The sequence below is a fragment of the Calypte anna genome, chromosome 9 (genome assembly GCF_003957555.1).
Source record: "Calypte anna isolate BGI_N300 chromosome 9, bCalAnn1_v1.p, whole genome shotgun sequence".
In the NCBI taxonomy this organism is placed as follows: domain Eukaryota; kingdom Metazoa; phylum Chordata; class Aves; order Apodiformes; family Trochilidae; genus Calypte; species Calypte anna.
Window position 1 is genome coordinate 15,790,230 of NC_044255.1, and position 21,113 is coordinate 15,811,342.

At 41.4% G+C, this 21,113-nt stretch overlaps 1 protein-coding gene across 1 annotated transcript in view; it reads left to right on the forward strand.

Moving 5' to 3' along the window:
- The first annotated feature begins 773 nt into the window (after positions 1 to 773).
- PSMD1 (proteasome 26S subunit, non-ATPase 1) overlaps positions 774 to 21,113 on the forward strand; it is a 61,095-nt gene continuing 40,755 nt past the window's right edge. Inside the window, exons 1-16 of the mRNA XM_030455834.1 lie at positions 774 to 938; positions 3,363 to 3,406; positions 3,746 to 3,819; positions 4,068 to 4,237; positions 5,076 to 5,281; positions 6,448 to 6,591; positions 7,430 to 7,656; positions 8,983 to 9,043; positions 10,938 to 11,066; positions 12,184 to 12,272; positions 12,902 to 12,980; positions 13,777 to 13,950; positions 14,906 to 15,017; positions 15,662 to 15,858; positions 16,415 to 16,510; positions 17,037 to 17,101. Of these exons, the coding sequence (XP_030311694.1) occupies positions 923 to 938; positions 3,363 to 3,406; positions 3,746 to 3,819; positions 4,068 to 4,237; positions 5,076 to 5,281; positions 6,448 to 6,591; positions 7,430 to 7,656; positions 8,983 to 9,043; positions 10,938 to 11,066; positions 12,184 to 12,272; positions 12,902 to 12,980; positions 13,777 to 13,950; positions 14,906 to 15,017; positions 15,662 to 15,858; positions 16,415 to 16,510; positions 17,037 to 17,101 (1,883 nt within the window). The 5' untranslated portion in view covers positions 774 to 922. The remainder of the gene's footprint in view (positions 939 to 3,362; positions 3,407 to 3,745; positions 3,820 to 4,067; positions 4,238 to 5,075; positions 5,282 to 6,447; positions 6,592 to 7,429; positions 7,657 to 8,982; positions 9,044 to 10,937; positions 11,067 to 12,183; positions 12,273 to 12,901; positions 12,981 to 13,776; positions 13,951 to 14,905; positions 15,018 to 15,661; positions 15,859 to 16,414; positions 16,511 to 17,036; positions 17,102 to 21,113) is intronic.

Genomic DNA, 21,113 nt, shown 5'->3' on the forward strand with positions numbered 1-21,113 from the left:
GTTTGTTTTTTGTTTGCCACAGGAGCATTATGCATGGCTTCACTGATGTTTCTCTTGATTTAAATAAAAGGCATATTGTGAGGGAGTGGAAATAACCCCCAGATATGGTACCCAGAAGATGAGAACTGCTCTGTGTGCAGCTCAGGCAGGCTGCAGACCTTACTGGTTGTTTGAGAAGACCAGGGTTGACCTTAGTGCTGTAGGTAGGGCTCTGATACCTTCCATTAGTTACATTCACTATCTGAAGCCATTTGGGTTTCCTTGAGCAATCCAAGCATTTCCCAAATTGGTTTGTTTTTTACTATTTGGTAGTAATCAATAAATGCTGCTGAAGTCGGGGCGTGTTGATCTCCTGTTGTGCAGCACCATTGCTCTTGATCTGGGCTTCCCCTGGTGCAGATCCAGCAGCTGGAATTCCCCATCTGCTTTGGAACCAAAGCAGAACCCTCAGCCATGCTGCTCCTCCCCAGCTAAGGCACCTTCAGGTACACACGGGTACGTGGGGATGCCATAGCCCTCCTTGTCACCCCCAGGCAGCAGAGTGTGGGCGGGGGGGGGGCACATCCCAGCTGCTGGGCTGGTGTCGGGTCGGTTCGGGTGTTCGGGTCCGGGGCCCTCGCCCCGTTCCAGACCCCCCGGGCGCCTCTGAGCTGAGGGGAACGCGTCAGGTCCCCGGCGGCAGAGCTGTCCAGGTCACGCCTGACTGATTTTTTTTTCCCCGGCGTCCCGTGCAGGCGATCAGTAGAGACACCTTCCCCGGGAGCAGCGGGGTCCTGCCGGAAGGGGGCCTCAGCGGTACTTCCGGGCCGGGCGGCGGCGGAGCGGCAGCGGAGTGGTGCGGATCCCGGGAAGCGGCGACGGCAGCACCGCACCTGGGCCGGAGCGGACATCACCTCCCTCCGCGGGCCGGGCGGGCGGCACCATGATTACCTCGGCCGGTGAGGGAGCGGCGCGGGGTAACGCTGCCCGTCGGGGTTTCGCTGAGTCAGGGCCGTGACTTGGCACCGCCTCAGGCCGCGGGGCCGCCGGCCGCCGCGCTTCGTGGGGCCGCCGGTTACGGGGGCCTCCCCCAGTCCCGCTCTGTCTTCGCCGGTAGCCGCTCTGCCCTCCGGTGGGAGCAGGAGGCCGTCCCGGTGCCCCGCGGTTCGCCACAACCGGCACGTGAAGTCGGAGGCGGGTGTGCTGCCCCGTGCCCGGTGCACCGGAGCACCGGAGCGGTCTCTCGCCTTCCCCCGGCTGCTGCGGCGGCCTGAGCGGGGCTGGCTCTTCGGTGGGGACGCAGTGGGGTCGGAGGCAGCTGCCCGCCCGTCCCGGCGCCGCGGTCACCCCCGGCCGGTGCTCTGTGAGGGGACGGGGGCGGCTTTGCGTGGTTCTGCCCCGCCGGTTCGGTGGCTGGAGATCTCCTGCTTAATGTGGATAAGGCCAGGGAGGAGAGAGGCAGCGGGAAGAGGCAGGCTTGAACCTTAGAGGGGGTGGGAAATGCAGACGCCTTGAAGAGGAAAATACAACCTGAAGATCAGGCTGGGGATGTGTGTGAGGAATTAGGTGATAAGCTTTGTTTCTCGATCTACTTAGAGCTTCATAGTGTAAGAAAATGGGGAAAGTATTGCCAGAAGTACTCAGGCAGAAATTAATGTGTGGCTGGTTGTGGCTTTGTGAGAGAAACAGTGTAGAAGATAATAGTCTGCAGGTAGCTTTATCTTCCTGAGTTCTTTGCTTTATGTTTAAGTCTTATTTTAGTTGTGAAGATATAGTAGTTAATTTTGAAGGAGTTCTTAAAAAGTAGAAATGTTGTATTGAATAGAAGCAAGATTGCTTCCTCCTTATCAGGTAAATGCAGGAGTTGTTTTGGTTTTGGTGTTTTGTTGTTTGGGGTTTTTTTTAATTAAAGTGATACATTTGATGTAGCATTGCAGAAAGCAGCTTGAAGGAATGGTGGGTGGGTTGCTGAACCTGCCTTCCTTGCCCAAGAACTACATCAGTTTTCCTTCATTTGTTACTGATAGACTTTTGTCCAACCTGGTTTTAAAAATTCTCTGATAATGGAAGTTCTACAACCTGGTTAGGCAAAGTGAGTAACAGAAAACCTTGCTGTCAGAAAACCTTTGTTATTATCAAACCTCAATCTTTGAAGCTCCAAATAAAGGTTGGTCTGAGTATTCCTGTTCATATCTGGCACAAATAACAGATATGTAGCTTTGAGCAACCTGGTCGACTGGGAGCTGCCCCTGCCTGTGGCAGAGGGGCTGGAACTTGATGATCTTTAAAGTCTCTTCCAACCCAAACCAGTCTGTGATTCCATGGTTGTTATTTTTGTACTGGCAGCTGTTTGGATGCCACAGCTTTCCCTAGGCTAACCAGCTGCAGACCTCCAGTCAACCTTCATTAGGTCCTGACTGCTAAACCTCTGTGTCTTGCTCAGTTCTAAACTTCCTGGTTTGCTCATAACTCTCAGAACACAGTGCCCAGCTCTGGCCCAGGTGTGTGGGTGCCAAGCAGAGGGAAGGGTTGCCTCATACATCTCAGTGTGAGGTTGGGGTTCTCTGCCTCCCACTGCAGCCATGTGATTTTATTGATCATGTTTCATCTGAACCCACTGTACTATTGAGATTCCTTTCTATATTTGTACGTTTTAGTTTTGACCTGCACACTCTCCTTTTAAATTTATCAAGATCTTTTGAAAGCTCAGCTATCCTCTCCAGTAGGTTTGCTGGCCTTTCCAGTTTGATGTCTTAGATTGAAAGAGGTTATCAATCTAAGGTTGAGGTTATCAATCAACAGGTGAAAGATTAAAAGCAGTGAGTTTTGAGGTTTGATCAGATCCTATTCCAACACTTTCAGTTGCTTCAGTCTGACAATGAAACCATCTGGAACCATTCTTCAGGCTGAGCCTCCCTGATCTTTCCTTCAGTTAAACGATGTCTCTGTAGCTCTTTGTACAGCTGTTCTAGGACAACATCAGGATTCTTGCTAAAGCTCTGCAATACAACATCTTCTCTTAGCCATAGGGCCTGTTTCCTCAGCATAAAAAACTTTGTTTTGAGATGATCTTTATACCCCTTTAGAAAGGGGAAATGACTTACCAGAAAGCAGTCAGCAAACTAATGATGGAGCTGGAAGTAATCCCAGATTTTCCAGGTTCCTGTCTGATACATTTTTCTCTAAGAAGACCATCTTTTACAAACACTGTATCTTTTCAGTTATAAATTCTGAACTATTTTAGATCATGTTTAATACAAACTAAAGATTTTAAACCAGCATTCCAGCGACAGCTTTCTTTCCTCTTCTGTTGGTTTTGAACTGAATAACATGTTTACTTCTGGAACTGAAGGCGTAGAACTGACTATGATCTTGTTTTGCAGCTGGAATTATCTCTCTCCTGGATGAAGAAGAGCCACAGCTCAAGGTAAACTCTTACACCTGGAAGCAAATAACAGCAAATGAATTACATTGAGAGCTTAAAATTCAGAATTAGTGGATCTCAGTAATTAATGCCCAAACAGCAACAGGTGCCCCCCAAATTGTATCCAGCCTAAAAGCTGAAAGGAAGGGCCTAAAAGACAGAGCAAACTTGTTGTGAACACGTGGCTTGAAAAGGTTAGTGAATGCTTGCAAAGATCTTTTGAAGTAGAGTTTGCTGTTATGGATCAGTTTTTATGATATCAGTCTTAGGTGATACTTATTTTTACTGGGAAAAGATAATAAGTGCTTTTTAAAATTTAATAACTTGTTTGGTTTTTTGTAGGAGTTTGCTCTTCACAAGCTGAATGCTGTTGTCAATGACTTCTGGGCAGAAATCTCTGAGTCAGTGGACAAAATGTAAGAAAAGACACAACACTTCAGGGCATGCTTCTTAAAAAGAACACGAGATACAAACTGGATGTAGTTCTGGTTGCTTGGTACTGTGCTAGTACAGCATCTAGCTCCATGTTTTCTGGAAAGCACTAATACAGGAGGAATTGGGGTTGGAGTTCTAATCTCAAAGATGCAGATTTGATCAGTCTGTCACGTGGCCTTAAAGAGAACTTGGCACAAAAAGCTGATGCTTTTCCTCCTCTTCTTTGCAGTGAAGTTCTCTATGAAGATGAGGGCTTTCGGAGCCGGCAGTTTGCTGCTTTAGTTGCTTCTAAGGTTTTTTACCACCTGGGAGCTTTTGAGGAATCACTGAACTATGCCCTGGGAGCAGGTGACCTCTTCAATGTCAATGACAACTCAGAATATGTGGAGACCATCATTGGTAAGCAGCTGTTGCTCCAAAAGAAAGATTCTTCTCAAAACTACTCTAACTTTGAGATTTCACTTGATTGAGTTGCTCTTCTCCACATTCATCTTCCTCTCATTGTTTTCATTTAAATTGATGCCGCAGCTCTTTTATTTTTGCTCTTTTTCTCTTGCTTTGGGGTTCTAATAGTACTGACTTTGGAATTCTGGATATTTTTCCTATTCATGATTGTTATTCCCATGGCAAATTCCTACTAGCAAAAATGCTTTTGATGTTTATTGTCCCTTTTCTCATTTGTATACTAATTTTGTTGCTGCTGTCAGTGTAACTTGGAAGTGATCAGATGAGTATAGTTGCACACCTTGCTGAGGGGTACCTTTTTTTTATCTGTACTTAACAAGATAAGTCAGATGTTGAATGCAAGTATAAACTGAATGTCTTTTAAAGTGTGGTCTGCTGGTATCACTTTCCCTGTATAGAACATGATGGACCAGGGCTGGCTTTCAGTCTTCCCAGCTAGTGCTTACAGTGGAGCTGGGAAATTGCCTGCTGCTGTAATTAGCAGTATTATTTAAAATACTGTGTCACTTAAAGATTGTGTCTTTGGTTCTATTTTTAAAATATCTACTTAGCTCCAGCACTAAAATCAGAGTTTGTAAGTAACTGCCTGCTCCCATCTATTGTATGGCTACACAAAGTTTTTGTGCCTTGCCTTTGTGTAGTTTCTCATATGCTGTATTTGCTGGTAGAACATGTGTCTGCACATACTGGTGTCTTCATCTATAAAAAAAACCTGCAAACATCTAGAAAGTTGACTATTTTTCCCCTCTATATTTATTCAATGTCTTTTCAGCAAAATGTATCGACCACTACACCAAGCAGTGTGTGGAGAATGCAGAGCTGCCAGAAGGAGAGAAGAAACCTGTTGATGAAAGGCTAGAAGGGATAGTGAACAAAATGTTCCAGAGGTGCTTGGATGACCACAAGTACAAGCAGGCCATTGGCATTGCTCTGGAGACACGCAGGCTGGACATCTTTGAGAAAACCATCCTTGAGTCGGTATGTGCAAGAGACAGGAGGTACAAGTATCTGGTTTCTTTATGCAAGATCTTGCCCTGTTTTGTGTGAACAGAATAAAAGGTGAAACTCAAGGATGTTCAGTTCATGGAAGGCAGAGCCACTCTGGACTATTGAGTGTAGAGAAACCCTTATTTCTTATAAGAAATCCCCAAGCTGCAAGTTGCTGGGAGAATATTCCCAGAAAGCCTGGCTGTGTGTCCTCTTCTCTGTGTGCTGAGACACATTGCCTGTGTGCTACTAGCAGAGGAAGGGTATGGACTAGGCAACCATGAGCTTAGGTCTGGTGTAATAGAACAGCTCTTCCATTTTGTTGTGCTTGTCATCTGCTGTAATTTGCTGTGAGAAGGGATCCTTAGGCTGTGTGCAGGCGTAGCCAGCTCTGGCTGCAAGGCTGTACAACCTGGCTTTAATGTCTTTCACTGAGGGTTTAAGGTAAGTCAAGCTGCCTGGTAATGGTGGTAAGAGAAGCCTGCCTGTAGTCACTTGCAGCAGCTCAGAAGTTGTGTGTAGTCTTGTTATGCTGCAGTATCCTGCACATACCAGAGCACGTGGTTCAAATTCTTTAAAATTGTACCATTTTTCATTTTACAGCTTTCCCCTATTTTTTGATGTCTCCCATTTCTCTGTTTTGGAGTGATAATCCCATAGGGAATCCATCTTGCTTTCTCTGTTCTGTTTGCTGTCCTGTGCATTTACCACCTTTATTGCCCATTATAAATCCCTCATTTCTAGTTACATTTCTGACATCTAGTAACCAAATCTATTTCTCTGTCTCTAGCAAGAAATAAGTGTGAGGATCTTTTCCTGATGCATGGTTTGTTCAGCTGACCTTTTATGTTAGTGCAGTGAATTTCATCCAAGAATGATTATTGAAACCAGAAGGATGAAGTAGCTATTTAACTTTAATGTAAATCTTACACATATTTTACCTACTGCATTAAATAATGATCCTGTACATTTTTGTTAGTACTTTAAATTGCAAGACATGCATATAAGTGTTTCTGAAAATGGGAAAGGAAACTGAAGGTTGGTATGTCCATGTCGTTTGCTCTGCTTTTTAAAATGCAAAGGAGGTAGCTTTATTTTAATTTTTCAATTGTTTGTCAGTCCAAACTCAGACTTGGGATCCCTGAATTTAATTTCAGAATGATGTTCCTGGGATGCTGGCCTACAGCTTGAAGCTCTGTATGTCTTTGATGCAGAATAAACAGTTCCGTAATAAAGTCTTGAGAGTTTTAGTTAAAATCTATATGAATCTGGAGAAACCAGACTTCATCAATGTGTGCCAGGTAAGCCTCTCAGAGTCCTGTTAAAATATGAATCAAAAGTTCCTCTTCTTTAGATGTATTTGATTTGACATATGCCTGATCTTTTTTTTTCTAATTAAGTTAAATGAAATGTCTTTTCCTGATTGCATTCTTCAAATATATGCCAAAGTAAGATCACCTTGAAAGAGAGATGCAAACATTGTACATTTGGTCAGTCAGCTTATAGAGAAAGAAACATGTTCAAAGGCAGTTTGAGCACATAGAAAACTTCCACATACTTCAAGCCTATGTGGAGAGTATCATATGGTTGATGGCTTGGAGGTTTATTTATTCCTCAAAAGAACATTTACATTGCTTTGATTTTTTTGTAAGTCATTGTCTGAAAATATTAATACGGCCAGTTAGGAAGTTGCTTAACTGTTCTCAGGCCCTTTGCCCATCTTAATATGCCATGTACATGTGACTCAGGGATATTGGTTCTGTTCTATTTTAGCTGGTAACCTTAAAAAAAGGCCAGATGTTTCTTTAGCATGTTTTTGAAACTTCTAATTCTAGTAGGACTACATTGTCCGTTTCCAAAGATACAGGTGCAGAAACAGGGAGGCTTGGATGGTGTGTCTTGACTTGTAAAACTTGGTCTGGTTTTTAAATTGACCTGTGAAGACTCTTCACAAAGATTTCTATTATCTCCTATATGAGAGAGAATTTTTCTTTCTTTGAAGGGGTGTTCTGTGGAAGCAGTGGATAAGAAATGGGGAAATGGAGTGTGTGCTTGGGTAGTGTTTCTTTTTTGTTCTGAAGCATATAATGTTTTCTCCTGATTTTTCTTTTTTTCTGTTCTTCCCTTCCTCCCTCTCAGTGCCTGATTTTCCTGGATGACCCACAGGCTGTGAGTGACATCTTGGAAAAACTGGTGAAGGAAGATAACCTTCTCATGGCCTACCAGATTTGCTTTGATCTGTATGAAAGTGCTAGCCAGCAGTTCTTGTCTTCTGTGATCCAGAATCTCCGCACGGTTGGCACTCCCATTGCCTCTGTGCCTGGATCCACCAACACCGGCACTGTCCCCGGATCGGAGAAAGACAGGTGGGAAGGTTGGCTTGGAAAGAGGATTAGTGATTTGTTGACAGTCGTGCTGTGATGGAGCTCCTGTTCTGTTCATGGATGCCCATTACAAGCAATGAGTTACTCCCCTTAATTCTAATCAGATTAATAAACAAGACACCCCATTTGCTCAGGGCAAATTTTTGTATTACCAGAATGTGATGTTTGAAATAATGCATTTTCCTTTGCAGTTGAGGCGACCACGGTGCAATTAGTGTGGCTCAGCTAATGAGCAGTACTGTATTAAGCCTTAGTGTGAGTTGCTCAGGAACACTGTGATGTTGTGTGGTTTTTGCAGCTATGTGCAAGCTTGGTTTCACATAGTACTTTATGGCCTGCTACCTGCTTGTGGCAAGAGTGAGCTCAGACCCTTAAGACCTAGTTCAGATCTTGTCTTGAGTTTTGTTAACGTCCTAATGTCCAAAACATCACTGGATCTTAGCTGCAGGAAGCCTCTGTTAAGAAAAACAAAGTTGATATTAACCATTCCATCATCTTTGCTTTTTCTTTTGATGGCTTACAGGTAATTCATATAAGTAGTTTTGCTTTAAAACTGTTTTTAGAGGATTGACCAATCTAGACTGAGGCTGCTGCTCAACTTGAGGGAAGCACGGAAGAAGTTTGTTCTCTACCTGCTTCTTAATCTTCAGAGCTACTGTGTCTGTACACAACCTGATCCCCGGACTGTCTTTGACAATGTGTGATGGAGAATGCTGCCTGCATCAAGGCTAGTTAAATATGAGGGCTTTTGAATCTGTGAGGAGCCGAGTCAAAATGCTTTTGAATCAGTGATGTGGATATAGCAAGCATTCTCCTCTCTTCTTTTCCAGTGAAATAAAAGGCACAGAATCATTTATAATCCAGTCTGTGGAGCATTAGGACAAGGTGCTAACAACAGATTAATAGCTTTCATTTCCATTTCAGCACACTAGCATCTATTCTAATAGCAGTGAGCTATCCTCAGTGAGGATATAATTATCCTTGCTGCCCAGTTGTTGACCTTATTTTCTCACCTGTCTCTGCCTGTTCATTCCCTACAAACTTTTTTTTCTTAATCTCTAGAGAGGAAATGAGGGGGGGATTTTCCATGCCTTTGTCTTCAAGTTCCCTGAAGACTGAACGGGGGAGAAGTTTCTCAGCTGTGACCTCCATATAGTCAGCCCTTGATCTGTCATAGCTCTATGTCCAGTCATCATCTCAAGTTCACAGGCTATTCTTTCAGCACAGTGTTAGCCATAATTACAGTGCTTTGGCTAGTTACAAGTGATGAACTTGTAACTTGTATTTTTCATTTTTATTTTATTGCAGTGATGCCATGGAAGCAGAAGAGAAACCAGGAAGCACTTGTGCAGGGAAGTCTGCAGAAATTGTGAGTGCCATTTTCCAAAATATGCCTTGCTTAGTCTTTCTTATGTATTCTCTTTGAATCCCTGTGAATCTCTGGGGATGTTAGATTGGAGTGGCTGGTGGAGAATTGAGTTCCATTTCTCTCTTGCTTGAATAAAAGGTGACAGATGATCTCTGAGAACCAAATACTGATTGTCTGAAAGGTATCAGTTCAGATTCTGAAAGCTGCAGGAGTGTGGGAAGTAGGTAGATTTGTGAGGAACTACTGAGCCCCAAAAAAGGGGAAAACCAGGAGGATTTGTCTCATGTGTTTGCTTTTTGTTGATGTTGAAATAATTAACACATTCTGGAGGAACGGGCCTGAAATTTGACTGCTTCTGAGAAGCGTAGCTGATGAATTGGCTTGGTGGGTTTTTTTTCCTTCTGAAACACATGTGAACCTTAGCCTGGTTAATCAGCTTGGTTTCTCTGTTTGTTTTTTGTTTGGGTTTTTTTGAGGGTTTTTTGTGGGGTTTTTTTGGGGGGGTTGTCTGGTTGGATTTTTGTTTGGTTAGTTTTTGGTTTTGGTTGGTTTTTACTTCTGAAATCTGTTTGTAGTTCTGGATGGATGGAACTGATGTTCTTCTGCAGGAACAGCAGGAGGGGTTGCTGACATAATGTTCCTTTTCTATGAAGAAGGAAGTTATTTCCTCTGGCTAGGAAGATGACAGTGTTGCTGGGCTAGCTGGTTAGAATTTTTGTTTAATTTCTTTTCTCAAGTATTGGAGAAAGTGAGTTCACTTCTAACATGCACATACAGTTGCATTTCAGCATGCAGAATAGCTAATGGAATTCTGACACTTCTAGTGCTGAGCAAAGGAAATGCTACTGGAGAGGAGAGTAAAACCCAAGACAAGCTTTTTTTTTCTTTTCTCCTATGGTGCACGTTTGTGAACTAGACTTGGGAATCTTTGAGAGATTCTGACAGATCACTTGAAAAGCACAGCATTTTAATTAAGGGCAAACAGATGTGTTCTCTCAAAATTATATTCCAGGAGGAAGAACAAAGAGGTGGGGTTTCTTGCAACATCAAGGAACCTGTAAACAGTGCTTTTCTGCAGGAAAGGCGTCTTGAAACAATTTCTGCTGCATTGTGGTTGCTGATTTTGCCAACAGTCAAGTACATAAAAATGATCCTTGTGGTCAAAAATGTTCTTAATTTTCCACAATTCAGAATGCTGACTACAGAGAAATAATTGAGGGGATTAGTTTAAGGACTGAACTATTCATGCTTGGCTGGTCTCTGACCAGCTAACAGTGCTGGTACAAAGAGCTGCAGTGCACTTTTAACCCTCCTCAGAAGGGTCTCCAGTTGGGATTTAAACTGTGGAAATTGTTCCATGTTGGAGAAGAAGGAGGCAGGAAACTTTCTCAGAGACTTCTGAAAGATTAATGTTTTACAGATTCCTAGCTCTATTAGCCATTGCTATAAGTAAAGCCTTTAGCTCACAAGAATGTTGATGCAGGTCAGCAGGGTCATGCCGTGTTGTGGTTTTATAGTGCTCTGCATTAAGACTTCCATGGAAATACAATTTCACATTATTAGAAGTCGTTACCCCTTGTAGGAGACTCCTCATAGCTGTAAGACCAAGCATAGCAGCTTGCAAAACATCACGTCACCCAAGTCCTTTTGCTTTCAGTGAAAGAATATATTTATTTTCGAAGGGTTTCTTCTCATACCTGCAATATTGTGCAAAAAAGGACTTGACTGTCTGGGAGGTTTGGGCTTGAGCAGAAACAGTGTCCTTTTAGTCCTAAAAGCATAGATTTTGGAATATGGTGATGGGAACATACCAGAGTGCCTTCTCATGAGCTGTATTTTAACAGAGCCATAGCTGGATTCTCATGTTTTTTCTTCTTTTTGCTTGTATGTGAAGAACTCGGAGCCCAAGGACCAGATCTCAAAAATGATTAAAATTTTAAGTGGGGAAATGGCAATTGAGTTACATCTGCAGTTTTTAATACGAAACAACAATACAGACCTCATGATCCTCAAAAACACAAAGGTAAGTTAGATGTGGGTGTCATGGGTTAATCTGATTCATCTTGTGTTTGTTTTGACCAAGTTGCTGTTATTTTACAATATCTTTTGTATTAGCATGGCCTCCCTGGGTTTTGAGGATACAGATCTGTGTTTTGGTCATGATAAATTAGCATTTAAAACTTGAACCCATGAGGCTGAAAGAACTGATTGCACCCAGAGGAGGCGATAGAATCAAATTGTTTTTACTTGCAGCTAGTATGACCTAAGGGCAGGCTGCTATTAGCATCTTGGGTTTTTTTTTTCCAATTGGTTACAGAAACTAATCCTCTTCTCCCCTTTTTTTTGATGGGTTTGTTTTGCCTGTGGTCATTAGGATAGATGAACTTGCCCCTCTAGTTCCATGACTGATCCAGTGCAAACACTGCTGGCTGGGTCAGCCAGGACTGTAGGGTTGCAGTATGCTGGTATCTGGGTTGAGGTGTTGTGTGAGACCACACCTCTTCATCTTAGCTAAAGAAATCAGATTGGTATTTCCACAGTGAAGACAAAACTGATCAGGTAATGTGAGCAGTGCTGGTAAACTGAGTAACTTTTTGTTTTGGAAGGTGTTATTCAAAGCTGGGCAAATAAAAACTTAAGGGTAACTTGGGATCTCTCAAACTAAGTGATTATTAGAAACCATAGGAGAAGCTTTTTTGGGTGTGAAATGAGGTGCATGTTATTAGCAAAAGGGGTAGAGGATGGTGGTCAGTCTATTTCAGGAGGCACGTAAAGTGTATTTAGAAATCCTTTACATAGGTTAAGTGCTTGGGAGTGATCCTGTGTGGCATTCCAGGAATGGCTCAAAAATGTCAGCAGTGCACACTCTGCAGTGCTCAGTTCTGGGAACCAGAAGGGGAGTTCTCCAGCTAAGCTGCAGTTGAAGTCTGTCTGACAGGAACTCACAGAATGGATTGGTTTGTGCTGGAAAGAGGAACTGAGGATATATTAAAATGTACTAACAATATATTAACTGTAATCAAAGAGAAACTGATGGTTAAATCGAGGCTAATTACAGTCCATTTTTTCTCAAGCACATTAAGTGACCCTAGGGCATGTCTCCTGCTGGTGGGTGATACTGATTGTTCTTCTTCTTCCAGGATGCAGTGCGGAATTCTGTGTGCCATACAGCAACAGTTATAGCAAACTCCTTTATGCATTGTGGTACAACCAGTGACCAGTTCCTTAGGTAAATCTGTGGTAAAGAAGCTCCGGTGTAATTTAGAGGTGTCTGAAAAACATTTTTGCCCTGCTTACCTTCATACTTCTAATATGGTGGCTGCAGAATTCTGGTGGGCTTCGAGAAGAATGAACAAAGGGTCTGAAAACTAATGTGGAGACAGAGGGGAGAATCTGGAATTGTTTCTTTTAATCTCTCCTCCCAAACTGGCTTTATTTGACCACTAACTATAAGCAGTTTGGGGGGTGAAGATCTGGAATTTCTGTTCTTGTTTACTAGTTGGAGAATTTCTGAGATTAAGAATGACTTTTGGAAGGGAAATGTGCTTACTGGGAAGCTTACCAGGGACTTCAGCAAAGCTCCAGAAACTCAGCTAGAGAGAGTTGATGGGCTGCATGTTGAGCAGCTGTACTCCATCTTTCATTGAGATTACCATTGTCTAGAAGCTTGATTATGAGCAGAGAACAATTAAAGGAGAAGGGCAGAGAGGTATAAAGTAGAAATGTGGTTAGTTTTCCTGCCTTCTGGAGCTGCTTTCTGGTTTGAAAGCAATCTTTAGTGCTGTGAAATCTTGTTTATAGGGTGAGGCATGGGCTGTATCAAAAACTTTCGAGTAATTTTTCTCTTTTGTCTTCCAGAGACAATTTGGAGTGGCTGGCCAGGGCCACTAACTGGGCTAAGTTTACTGCTACTGCCAGCTTGGGTGTTATACACAAGGTAACCTTGCATTCATTCTCCTCTGTTCAGTATAAATACTTGACTTGTGAACACTGAAAGCATTTCAAGGAGGGATTTTGAATTATGCTTGCACTCCAGTTTACCTTGTCTATCGCAAGGCACAGCTGTAACATCATTTGTCTTTGAACAAAGATGTGCTGTATCAAGTCCATCCTGTCTGATAGTTGGTGTAATTTTTGGCATGTTTTGCTCATCATCAAAAATGTGGTAGGAAAACATTGCTCAAGGAAAGAGTCTTCTTCCTAGATTTTGCCTTCCTTTGTGAGTTGAACAGAGTCCATAGTTTCCAGCTATGAAAATTGGCAGGTGTATTTTTCTTAAACTATTTTGGGATGTAGTAAAGTCCTTACTGTAGTAAGTTTGAATGGTGACTTAAGTAGTCAAATTCAGTCACAGGGAGGGTGTATTGAAAGCTGTTTTGAAATAGGAAGAAGTTTTTGTTTTGTGTGTGTCAGCCTTAATTAAAGTTCTCTAGTAAATTAACTGGTGTAGCTTCTGGCCTAATTTGTCCTGGTTTAGGTCAATGACCATTTTTTTTAGGTCAAAAAACCTCAACGATTGAGGAATATTCATGTACTGATGTTAATGAGACCCCAGTACAGAAGGATTCTGTGCTGATTGTACAGCACTGAAAGGCTGTTTTTTTGTGGAGGAAGTAATGGCTGTAACATGTTTTCCGATTCCTTAAAATATTATTGTGACGTGTTTGCAGTTGCTGTTTTCTCACCTTTGACTTCCTACTGTCTCCCCTTCCTGCTGGACACTGGACATACAGGGTCATGAGAAAGAAGCATTACAGCTCATGGCAACCTACCTGCCCAAGGACACCTCTCCAGGGTCAGCCTACCAGGAAGGTGGAGGTCTCTATGCCTTGGGTCTCATTCATGCTAACCATGGTGGGGACATCATTGACTATTTGCTGAACCAGCTGAAGAATGCCAGTAATGATGTATGTATGGGTTTAGTAATGAAAATTTATTTTGTTAGGAATTTCTGAAAGGTACCAGCTTGTTAAGAAATGGGGTTTAGAGGTAACTAAGACTGTGACAGTGGGGTGGTACTTACACCTTCTGTGGGCCTTAAATACAAATTTTCTTTTTAACAACCATATTGCTCAAGGTTTAGGTGAAATTTTAAAGAAATTCTTATATATATTTGACAGTGAATCTAGATTAATTTTTCTTACTGCTTGTGTATCTACTTCATTTTGCTAATGAACCTGCAGTGTTCAGGCACTGTTACTGTTTCAGCCTAGCTGTCAATGGACTAAGCCACAAAATGCTTCTGCTGGCCTGTACATTTAATGCATCTTATGCAAAAAGAAGTGTTCTTCTTCATCACTTACTGTTTCTAGACCTTTACAAAATGTCTCAAGTTTGGAATAGATTAGTATTTTCCCAGCACATTCCCTTCTTTTCTTTGGGTAATTTCAGACTGCTTCTTTAAAAATTCTGTGAACGAATTGCAAATGCACAGCCTTTCTTGTATCAGTTGTTGGGACAAAAGTGATGTAGACTGTTTTAAGTCAGTGCTGATTTACCTTTCCATTCAAAAGCTATTACTAGGCAGCAGTTTTCACATATGGCTCTGATTTGTGTTATTGCATAAACCAATAAATCAAGTGGGGAAAAAAGACCTTGAAGGTACTAGAAAGTCTCTTGTGCTATGTGGAAGTCTTTTAATACTCATTGTTGATGAGCTTCTGAACTGCTCTTTTTATTCTAGCTTCTGCCTCTTTGATCAGTTACTGTCTAAGAATGTAAAAGTGGTATTTTTACAAGTCAGATAATTTTGGGTGGTTTGATACTAAAAGTTTGCAGCTTTATGTTGATGGAAAGATACCTACTTTAGCTGATTCCGTATTCCCTGTTTTATGATGACTTAACTTGCATGTGCTTCCTTAGATTGTCCGACATGGTGGTAGCCTGGGTTTGGGTCTGGCTGCCATGGGGACAGCACGCCAAGATGTGTATGATTTGCTGAAAACAAATCTATACCAGGATGATGCAGTGACAGGTAAATGTTCTGCTTTCAAAGTAGATAACTATGTGATGGCTTGTCAGGCATCTGGGGGGTGTGTGTGTGTTGTCGGTTGTTGTTTTGTGGTTTTTTTTCAGGTTTTCTGTTTGCAGGATAGATTGTTTCTAGGTTGCCTTAGGTACATTTTTATTTACTGACTTTTTCCTGATCAGCACAGTTCTTTAGTTATGTGGCATTAATGTTCAGAGATCCCGTCAGGACTGGTGTGTGCCACTATGCCAGATATTGTTAAGACATGCTAGGTCTCCAAACAGTCCCTTATTTTGCTCCATTCTTTCCTTTTTCATATGCTTTTGATTTAGTGTGGTTGATCTCCAGAGCCATGTGCCCTTTTTGGCTGAGAGGCAGGCTTGGAAATGCTTCGGAATTGGCAGGGGTTCCCAGGAAAATTATCTTTCCCAAGGAAGAGAAAATAGAACTTGGCAGGGAAGAGCCCTAAGTTGTGGCTAACAGGGTATAGTTACAAGAATGTTTGGCTATCAGTAATGTGGTTGCTGGGCATGGTGGTGTTGAGAAATGATCTGTTGCCCTACATCTTGTATGATTCTCTACATATGATATTTACTGCTTTTAGGAGCAGAGTTTGCTTTATTTTCTTTTTGCTTCTCTGTGCTGTGCAGGTGAAGCAGCTGGCCTGGCACTGGGATTGGTTATGCTGGGATCTAAAAATGCTCAGGCTATTGAGGACATGGTTGGCTATGCACAGGAAACACAACACGAAAAGATTTTGCGAGGCCTTGCGGTTGGAATTGCTTTGGTCATGTATGGAAGGATGGAGGAGGCAGATGCTCTCATTGAGAGTCTCTGCAGAGACAAAGTAAGTTACTTGTGACTTAATCCCTGTCCCTATTTGTAATACAAATGACCCTTCCTGGCCTTCTGTGAGATCTCCAGCTACAGTGGATTGGCTGTTTCAAACCAGGGAAGTTCTGACATAGGTCTGAAGTGGGGCAGTTTTACAGGTTGCTTCATTTTGATCAAAGATACAAAAACAACAGTGCTTATTTGTATGTTTCTTTAGTCTCATACTCAGTCTTCATAGTCCTGTGAGCAACAGCAAGGAACAGAACAGGATGTAATCATTAAAAACAGATGAGTCTTGCTGTAGGTTTGTCATTCTCAAGGATGTAGTAGTGATCAATAGCAGATGATGAATAAAAACGTCTCATCTGCCGGATACTCTTTTGGCAACTTTCTGTCTCTCTGAAACTGATAATGACAACCTTGTTTTGATGATTGTCCTGTTACTCATACCTAATAAACAGTTAAGCACCAATTTGCAGTTTCTAGGCCCCAGGGTGGAGTAGATTTAACATCAGAATTCCCCAGTCCCTGTTTGGATGGATGTTGAATATTGATGGTTTCTCTTCCAGGATCCAATTCTCCGTCGTTCTGGCATGTACACTGTTGCTATGGCATACTGTGGCTCAGGGAACAACAAGGCTATCAGACGCCTACTGCATGTGGCTGTAAGTACTGTGGCCTTAAGTAGCACACAGCAAGAAATTTGTGGTGGGAGAGTTAAGCACATGGCTTTGACAGGCTTTGTGTCCACAGTGTTAAATGTTCTGGTCCCAGTCAGACATAGTAAAATGATGAAAGCTTTCCTTAATATTATGATTAGAAATAACAGGGTCTTCTGACATTTAGATAAATAGATTTTTAACAAGAGACTATTCAATTGGGTATCACAAAAAGGTGCCTAATAAAAACTGAAACATGATCCTAAACTAGTTGGTAAAGGTTTGAAACGTAATGGTGAGCTGGGAAAAAAACAACTTAAGCTGTAAAAGATGAGGTCTGTCTGCTCCTTGATAGGGTTGCAGTCACAGTGCATGAACAGGGGTGAGAATGTTTCAGCTAAGGCTAAACATGATTGTTAACATTCTTTCTTTGTAAACCTGTCATCTTGATAAACTTGTCTGCCTGACACCTGTCCTGAAATATTGCAGAGTCCTAGGGTGTTTTAACTGTGTTTTGTTTTGCCTTTTGTAGGTGAGTGATGTGAATGATGATGTGAGGCGGGCAGCTGTGGAGTCACTTGGTTTCATTCTGTTCAGGTACAGTGTCTTCCTTGGTTGCTTCCAGAGCCCTCAATTTGATGTCTGCTACATTTTCAGAAAATATGTACATAATTGCTTTCACAAAATGACTCAATTGCTAACAGAATGGAGGTTGAAAAGTCAAAAAAATGGAGAGAGAATAAAAGTTGGTTCAGAATTAGAAGCCTTCCATAATGTTCAGCATTAATGAGCCTTTTTGTAGGTTTCCAGACTCATGGCTTAATTGTCTGAACAGAGTCAGATGAATTTGACAAATAGAATGAAAAATTAATACTTGCAAGATTGAGAGTTAATTAAAAATTAAGTATAAAGTGCTTATGCCAGGCCTCTTAAAGACATCTGTACTCAGACAAATGCATCTGCTCAATTGCTATGTAAAATATTCCTGGAGATTGTGACTTAGGGGAAAATAACCTGAGGAAAGATATTGAAATAGTCTTCCTTGTTGTTTTTTAAGTATCCACTATTAAACCCCAGCAGGTTATACAGCTTATATTGTAGTGATGTAAGTCCATCACAAAATAGTCATGATGTTTTCTTCGGTTCTCTTAAAGTAAAATCTGTTGTTGAACTGGTAATTTGTAGTGCTCTGTAGTAGTACCCTGTGTTCCCTAGGTAAGAGGTTTTTTATCATCCTGGAGAGTTGGAAGGCTCCCCAAGGACTAAATCCTTCATCTGTTAATTCAGCAGTCTGTGTAGTCCAAGCACTGAGCCAAGCTGCAGCCTTCAGAGTGTGCCTGAGAGGAGGTGTTGCATACTTGGGTCCAGGACTGTAATTTTAATATTTTTGTTTGCATCTTGTTGGGGTTAGTGAGAGTCTGTAAATTCATACTGAAAAGCAGAAGAAATGGATGTTAAAGCCGCTATTAAAAAACTGGGTCAAGTATATGACCAGTCAGTTTGTCATTAACCAGGTTGCTCCTCATCTAGAAATTACTCTTCATTTGCTTTATCTGAAGCTTACTGTGTCTGCCATTAAATGTTATTTATAAACAGAACAAATTCGCTCTGTGGTCAGCAGGTGTCTCCCAAGAGTTTTTGCTTTTATGACCAGGTCATTCCTTGCTGAGATCTGTGTCTTCCTTAAGCCAAAGGGTCTGTTTAACTGGCTTCCTTATCTGTATACAGAAGATAAATTCCACACAGGCCCTCCATAGTTTCAGGATCTTTTTCCCAAACAGGTTGTAACAAAGCTCCTTCAAACTCTGATTTCAATGTAGTTTTTCTTTTTGAAAAATGCAATACATTGACAGATCCTACCAAAATGCGAAGCTTCCAAGACTCAGATAAACTATTTATCATGTGCTGTCATCTTGCTGGAGCATGGTAGTTCTGGCCATGATCTTTCTGTCTATATCCAGCAATGAGTGACATCATCTTTGCCACTTGAACCTTTACTGCAGCTCTTCATAACTTATCCTTTCTCTTCCCTTCCCTTTCTGGAGGGGTGCAGTCCAAAATCTGCTTGCACAAGAGGGAGGAACATTGTCTTGGAAGTTCCAGTGTCCACCTTGCTTGGTAGCAAAGGACTAAAACTTTTTAGCTGCTTATTGCTGGTTTCTGAATGCAAAAAGGGTTGTGTTAGGCTGTTGTAATTGCTGATACTTTGCAGTTGATACTTGCACAACTTATGAAAATACATGATCAGTTGTTTGTTTTTTTTTTAAGGACACGGTTCTGGAAGGAGCTGTCCAGGTGGTTAGTTTGACATGGGCCAGTTTCTGTAGGAATTGAGAGCATTTCACTACTGCCAAAGGAGTGAGAAATGCACAACGCCTTTGTATTGTAAAAAGGTCCAGTGTTCTGCTAGAAAGTGACTGCAAACCTTTTATCAATTATTACTTAGGCTGCTATCTTTATGAAGGAAACTGGAAGCTATAAAAATACTCTCACTTCACAGACAGTATGTAAAAATATTTTTTCTATATTTATGTTACTTAAAGGCAATAGTTATGGGTGTAGTTCTGAGCATCCTGTCTCCCTGGTCAGTACCACACGAGCAGTGTTGTTCTTAGTCACCATGCAACAAACCTGTGCTTTCTTAAATAGCTTGCAGTGACTCTCTAATGTTCAATCATGTCCTGCTAATGAAGCCAATGTCTTTTTTCAAGTCTGTTCTTGTAGATACAGTTGCTAAAACAAGAACTCTGCCAGTCATTATATTGTTTCTTTATTTCAGAGTTCTGCATCCTGTGTTAATTTTTATTCACCTTCTGTCCTTATGCTTTCCAAGACTGTCACTTGTTTGCTTTGTCAGTGGATGAGCAATCCACTTATGATGTTAAATGGGATGTGCATGTTTTCTTCATTATGTGTTTCCATCTGTGGAGAAATTTCCTTTCTCTGTAGGAAGACTGGATTTTTGATTAGTCAGTAATCATTTTGGTTGAGGTTTATTTTTGCTGACTAAATTCAGTAACTGGAACATGTTGAGCTTCTGTTTATGGTTACTGAAACTGAGAAATCTATATGCTACCTTGACAAAATACCTCTTCACTGGATGAGCCTTTTTCAAGGATTGTTTCCTGTTGGTGGAGTCTAACCTGTGGTTATGAAGAGGCCTTGGAATTGTTCTCTGTGGGACACTCAGAGAAAATTATTCCTTGTGTCATTGCAGACAGACAATAGCGTCAGACAGAAGAGAATTATTAAGTTACCTCTTGCTCTTTCCAGCTTCCAGTGAGCCAGCTGTGATGTTTCTGCTGGAAAGAGAAACTATAAATTGTTGGTGAAAGTAGATAATTGCTGCTTGCTGTATGAATGGTCTTAGTTTGTTTAGTGTTTTGAATATAGGCATCTTTCACAGCTATAGCAGTCCAGCTATATATGCCAGCTTTTAATTATAGGATTCTCTGAAACACATTTTGATTAACAAAGGAGAACTAAGAGCAATTAGAGCTTATTCTACTTTTAAGTGTCTACTGGCTATCACCAAAAAGGGGAGAAAGGAGACAAATTACTGTTAAGTACCACAGAAGTATTTTTAATACTTTCTCCTGGAACTTCTGGCAGTTATGTTAGACTGTTTTGAACTTGCATATGTTGCAAATTAAATATATAAGTAAATGTTGGAAAGACATGTTATCTTTAGTACTTTCTGTTCTTCAGATGAGAAAACCTAGGCTGTACATAATTTTACTATATAGCTAAAGAGTTCAGAAAATGTTAAGAAAAGAAATCAAAACCCAACTTTTACTCTAACTTTTACTGTAAATGGAAACTGTCGAAAAAAATTGAGCTGATTGCATAATGTAAGAACTCTGGGACTTTGGGGAAATTAAATCTCCCTTCCCAAAGAGAGATGGTCTAGAACTCCTGAAGATCCTGGTTTCCCAGATGATACTCTGGTAGCTCTTACAGATTGTGATGAACGATTCTTTCTCTTAATTTTATACTCTTATGGAAGATTTGAGCATGTTTGAGAGTACAGATTGGGATCTGTAATCTTATGCCATTAGTCTGATGAAATTATTTTGGGCTAAGATAAACGATGAATGTGTGAATGTCTAGATAGTACTGTTGTCTCTGCTGTCTCTTAAACTCTTGTTCTTGTTTTCAAGTGAAATAGCAATTCTATCTGTGATTTTTCTGCTCTGTGTGAGCTATACTGGGTATGGCAAGGCCTTCATTGAAGTTTCAGTGGTCATTAAAAAAAAGGAATTTTGTTTGTGTAAATTAGAGGGATGCTCCATGCACTGCCTGTTTAACTCATGATTATTGATGTGCTATTGTCCTATTTTGGTAAAATGGTCTCATTTTCTTAGTGCAGAAAGAACAAAGGGCAGTTTTCTGTGACAAATGTGGCACCACCAGGCTTATGAGTGTGTGAGAGTAATGGAGTGAAAAGGTAAGAGGTTCTGTCCACCGTTAAAACCACAGAGGGATAGTTTCAGCAAATAGAGTTTTTCTCTCAGCCTGCTAAGAAGCAATTTTACCTTTTGTGGAACGGGCATGTTCACCTTTTGGTCCCTGGAGTGAGTGATTGTGCTTGTGATACACATACCTCTCC